This window comes from Vigna unguiculata, chromosome 8 (genome assembly GCF_037176805.1).
Source record: "Vigna unguiculata cultivar grain cowpea cultivar isolate G323 ecotype 2 chromosome 8, ASM3717680v1, whole genome shotgun sequence".
NCBI lineage: Eukaryota > Viridiplantae > Streptophyta > Magnoliopsida > Fabales > Fabaceae > Vigna > Vigna unguiculata.
The window spans coordinates 41,499,619-41,505,569 of NC_140799.1; the positions used below are offsets into that span (position 1 = coordinate 41,499,619).

A 5,951-nucleotide genomic window follows, 5' to 3' on the forward strand; every position below is an offset into this window, starting at 1 on the left:
TGTGTTCCGAGCAGGCAAAAGAAAAACAAATAATAGTGGAACAGTTCCATTCCATTATTATTTAAATCTACATGGATAAAACAAAACCACCTTCATACACATCATACACATTTCCTCTCTCACATGATAATTTAATAATCATAAAGTATTTGAAAATGAATTATTCTAGACAGACGCCAAGTCTAGTTTAAAAACAATAAAATTGACCAATGGAAAAAGTGTCCTTAAAAGTAATAAATTAATTTTTGAGCAATCGAAAAATCCACTCGATGATGACAAAGTAGAAGAAGAGGAAAATATATATATATATATATATATATATATATATATATATATATATATATATATATATATATATATATATATATATATATATATATATATATATAATGAAAGAGAAGAAGAGGGTTTGAGAAGGACCACCAGCACGTAGCATTTTAAGTAAGCTTTGAAAACACCTGAAGACAATGGCACCAGTGGAGTTGCCATAGCTGGATTCAAAACCAGCCCAAAGCACTCTCTGCATTGCACCACAAAACACAAACAAATATCATTAATGAAAATAAGGAATAGTATATATTTATTTGGAATAATTGTTTTATTTATGGTAGAAAAGAAAAGAACAAAAAAAAAGAAAAAAAGAAAAGAAAGAAAAGGCAAAAACGAAAGGGTGTGTGTGAGGTTTGGTTTAAAAGTGAGATAAACGGAAGCTATAGGGAAACACAGACACATATGATATAACCAAGAATTCCCAGACATCTCCTTTTGGGTCCCTCACTTTGTGTCCTTATCTTCTACCTTTTTGTCCTTGTTCCTTTCCGGTCTGGTCCTCCTTCCCCACTTTTATAGCCACCACCCACTTCACTCACTCATGTCTTCTACTTCTTCTTCTTCTTCTTCCTCGTCATCATCGTCATCATCAACTTCAGCCCCGTATGACGCTGTTGCTGCTCCTGATATCCCAGGACCTAGTACGAGGAGAACCGCGCAATTTGAAGGCCCTTCCTCCTCTCGACAACGTGCTATGAATGAGGTCTTGCCTGAGCCTTTTCTTGAGGCTTTGGCCAACCAACTCGCCATTGATGCTGCCAACTACAATGGTCGTCTTGCTGCTGCTCCTGCACTTGCCAATTTGTTTCAGGTACTTTCTCTTTTTTACCCTTTTTTTTTTTAGTTTCTTCTTCATCATCTCCATCTTCATCTTCCTCTTTACCCCTCGTTTAAAAAACATGCAATCATTGTTCACATTGTCTGTGCTTGCTTTGCTGAATCTGACCAAGGATTCTCAGTTTGCTTAAAATGAAGATTTGTAGAATCTTCAGCATGTGTAACTGATAGCTTTTTCAGTTCCGTAACTGGACAAAATATTGGTCAAGTCAAACATGAATCTAGCATTGCAACCTGCAGATGCTGCTGCTGATTCTTTTTTATTTTTCAATAAATATCAACACCACGGTCTATGACTTAATTATATTATATGTATATATATTATTATTTTTATTATATTCACATCCTTTTTCTATGTTTATGCGGCAACCTTTTTTTCCTGTGTTTAAACTTTAGAGGCAAACATTCAGGTGAATGGATAAGGAGACATGAGTGCCGATTTAGGTTTAAGTTTTAGATGCTTCAAGCATCCGAGAAGAAACTGTTCCTTGAAAGCACTTTACGTGTGTCTTTTTCAAACCAAATATGTGTGTCCCTTTCAAAAAAGGGTGTGTTTTTTCTTCTTTGCAACGTTTGTTCTCTCTTCCCCTTCAAAAATGTCTAGTTTTGGACCTCCTTTTCACAGACCAATCAAAATGCTCACACTGCCTTCGATTTGCTGTTTCCCTTTCTCGGCATGAATCCTTTTTGACTGAGCTTTTTCCTGCTATCTAGGCTAGAAGATCCATTGCATGCCTTTTTTTATCTCAAAATATGCAGATACCAGTTTTTTCCTTTTGTTTAAAAAGAAGTTGCTTTCTTAAACACTATCATAAGGACGGAAGCATAAATAGTTATTAATGTCTCATACCCAGCGTCCTTGCAAGTGTACCATTTCCATATATAGATCGTTGCATATATATTTCGGAACCACACCATTTCTTTTTCTTTATTTATTATCGAGATTAGTGAGAGAATGTATCTGTCCACACCATCAAAGTATTTAATCCTTTTCTAATAATTTTTTGTGTTCAAAGAACAACGTTTCCCGGTGTGCTTCGAAACAATGGAAAACTGGAATTAGATTTCGAGTTACATCAATACCTACCATGAAAATAAAAACGGTTTTCCTTTACTTGCATTCTTTCAACCAGAGAAGAGATTCGTACCCTTCTACTCTGTTGGAAACAACCAGTTGCATGATTTTTGGTTATAGGATAAGCCTTGCACCTTCTCAAATCTCAATTAGGGTTTGAAATTTTTTAATAGCTCGTGATTAGTCGATGGTTTAATATTTTATAATCTAAAAATGGGGTCAAAAAGCAGGTATTGTATAACGCCAAAAGGCACATGGAGCCCTATTGTTGTCGTGACGACACTCCATTCCTTTTGTTTCTATCTGGGAAGTTCACACCTATTATAATTTTAGTTTTCTTTCCCAATAAATAAAATAGTATCATATGATGTACTATATACGATATGATAATTACACACACAACAAAGTTGGGACTTGGGAGATGGGGCATGCATATTGTTTACTTGTACCTGTAAAAACTATCACCCCTATGTATCTATTTGGATAAATATATGTACGAACACTCCTGTTATATAAATAGAGTTTCATAATTAAAAATGTATGAATGAAGCTATGAAAGTTTGTTTTTTCTTCTTAAAGTGTTTGTTGTGAAGCCTTGATGTTTTGTTTGAGTGGTAAACAACAATAGGTTGTGAAAGAATTTGTTACTCAAGTTTACCTGGGTAGGATTGGACTGGTCTTTGTGGGCGTGAATAGAACCAGAGATTCGGTGTTTGGAACAAGACAGGCACTTGGGCATACCTTTCTTGGAAATGAAAGTGAAATGTTTGTGGGGAAGCACGCTTTTCATACCATGTTTACATTTTATACACACATATGCATACAAGAACAGGAACTAAGATATTGACTAGTTTCGTTATCTAGCCGTATACCTGCAATGGACCACATAGTAACACTGTATCTTGCTACGCTACTTACTCTTTTTTTCTCTCTAGGGCATGTTTTGTGTAACTCATATATATCTTATGGTGGTGGTGAAGTAGTATATATGAAATGTAGGTGGCAGTGTATGTATGGATATTTGATACCATACGTAAAGTATGCTATAATGGCAGAGGCATGATTATCTAAGATTCTGAAGTATCTAACTGAAAATAAGTACACTGACATGATAATAATGAAAATTAAATGGGTGTAATGTGGTTGATTTGAAGCTGATAATGTGGTCTCTAGTCCCGAGTATCTGTTTTTCTGCAACGCGATGTCATTGCTATGGCTTGCTTTGGTTCCTGACGCGAATGATGGTTACCTCTCTGCACCCTCGCAGCTAGCTGAGCTGAGCTTAGCTTAGCATAGCTACCTGCTTCTGCCATCTTCAATGTTTCTCTCTCCACCAATTCATCCATTGCTACCTACTTATAGTTAACGAAAAGCAGAAACCTTTGTTTTTGTTTTATGTGAGAGATTATTATGAACAGAAGAATTTCATCGCTTTCTATTTTTGTGGGTGAGAGTTCTAGGGACTTGCTCAATTTATCAATGCACCTTTCGTGCAACGGAAAGCTATTTTAACTTAGAGCTAGGTTCGTTGGTTCTTCATTCGGAGTTGGGTTGACAATGGTGAGTGATCATGATTGAAAATTTCTGCATTGTGCATGCAGGTTTGTTCCACGTGGCGGGAGGTGTCGCGCTCGGATCTGCTGTGGGAGCACCTCACGAGGCGCATCTGGCGAAGGACGTTCCGGGTGAGGGACACGTGGCACAGCGACTACATCAACTGGCATCGGACGGCTACCAACTTCGAGACTGGAAGGCTGTCGTTTCTGACTCCGCGCTTCGATCCCTCGGAGCATCGCCGGGGCTTGATCTGCCGCTGCCTCTCGCTTTCCGACACCCGCCTGGCGTGCGGCTTCATAGACGGAACCGTGCGGGTCTTCGACCTCGAAACCTACGACCACGTCAGCACCTACCTCTCCGACCACGGCCCACTCTTCGGGCCCTACTCGCGCTCTGTGTCGGGAATCGTTATCAGCGACTCCGACATCACCTTCGCCAGGCTCGACGGGGATATCTACGTGGACGCTATCAACGTGCATGGGCAGAGCCAGGCGCGGCGCGCCGTGTCGGGGTTCGTGATGAACAACGGGGTCTTGGTGGGGTTCGCGGGAACGCGGCGGCGGTGGGTGGGCCTGTTCGCGGGGATCGCGGGTGGCGCATTCCAGGTGTGGAACGCGGAGAGCGGGGAGCGCGTGTTCGTCGGGGGGTCGTTGACGGATCCGGAAACGGTTATGGGGTGGCACATGCTGACGGAGTTGGTTGACCCGGTGGGGCGGGTGCGCGTGGCGGAGGGTGAGTTCGTGGTGGCATGCACTGGTCTGAGGTTGATCTGTTTCAACGCGTGGAACCCGGAGGTTCTGGTGCGGGACGAGATCTCGGCGACGGGGTTCGTGGTGAGTTCGATGGACGTGAGTCCGGAGGCGTTTGTGGTGGTGGAGCGTGCGGGGGTGGGAACGGTGTGGCGCGTGGGGACGATGGAGTTGATGAGCCGGTTTATGTTGAGGGGTTCGTGGGTTCGAGGGTTGTGGGGTTGCATGAACCTTGGGTACGTGGTAACCTTTTCTCCTCATCCTTCACCATTCTTGAGGGTTTGGAACATTGAGCAAGAGGATGGACGGTTGTGTGTGAGAGTGTTTCTGCGTGCAGGAGAGGTGAATAGCATGGTGGGTGATGACAGACACGTGGCTATCTCTTCCAACAACATTAACCTATTGGATTTTGGTGTACAGGATGATCCTTAGCCCTAGACTTAGACTTAGGTTTAGGTTTTTAGGATGTAGGAGTGTACTATGATGCTATGTCCTCCCATTCATTCTAACTTTCCATTCCTTTTTGTACCTATTTTGAATTTCACAGAATTCACCTCCATTGTTACTCTTTCTTTTCTTTTCTTTCCATGCATCTTCAGATTTCATTGTTTAGTGACTGCAAAGACAACAAGCATGGGAATCCACCATGCATGTGCTCATTTGGATATTCGAATATTAAATTGTTTATGTTGTTGGCTATTGGTTTTTATTCTCCTGTTTTTTTATTTTTCATCTCGTGTCATGTTATTTGCCTCCTTCAGATTTATTGTATTTACTAGTAATAAATTGTATTTACTAATGTTTACTTAATGCTTGTGTAAATTAAGATCATTTTTTTTAAATAATGCTATTGTTGTTGCGTTTAAGATAGTTATTTCATCATAATTGATTTTTGAAACCTCGTCTATTACTTTCAAAAGGTTATTGAATTGTACTATGAATTTTCTGACTTATTAAAAGTATTTGTTGGTTCAATTGCTTACGATTAATCCATCTTGAAGTTATAGAAAATAGATTACGGTTTGGTTTACAAAGCTTTTTATAGTTTATATGGCTAATACAATTCATTTTTCTTTTATGTCTATTATATTATTAACAATATTTTAACAATTTAACGTAATTAATTGAATCCTTTTTGTCATGTTGTTGCTCTACAAGTAAAATTGGAATTGATTTTGACTGAAACTTTGATGTATTTGGTTTCTAAACTTTTTGATTTGCCTACTCGTATAGTATGTGATAATTTTTCACTCTTTACCATTCTTATTTAATCGTCCAGACAAAATCAAATAATCTTTTACAGTCTAATACTAATAGACCGAAATAATCTTTATCCCAGTCTTACTCTAAGAAATCTGTATTATTACATAGAAGAATACTAAATACAGTTTTTTCTTTTAAAC

General features: G+C 39.3%; 1 protein-coding gene across 1 annotated transcript; it reads left to right on the forward strand.

Moving 5' to 3' along the window:
- The first annotated feature begins 717 nt into the window (after window positions 1-717).
- SAP (Transducin/WD40 repeat-like superfamily protein) lies at window positions 718-5,107 on the forward strand. The gene is made up of 2 exons (XM_028086137.2): window positions 718-1,141; window positions 3,844-5,107. Exons 1-2 carry the CDS (start codon window positions 872-874, stop codon window positions 4,978-4,980), a joined length of 1,407 nt encoding a protein of 468 aa, XP_027941938.1. The 5' UTR covers window positions 718-871; the 3' UTR covers window positions 4,981-5,107.
- Window positions 5,108-5,951: the final 844 nt, after the last annotated feature.

Bases quoted from the DNA above. Each gene is read 5' to 3' on its own strand.
- SAP (XM_028086137.2), top strand. From the start codon at position 872: ATGTCTTCTACTTCTTCTTCTTCTTCTTCCTCGTCATCATCGTCATCA. The intron at 1,142-3,843 runs GTACTTTCTCTT...TTGTGCATGCAG, and splicing joins CACTTGCCAATTTGTTTCAG to GTTTGTTCCACGTGGCGGGA.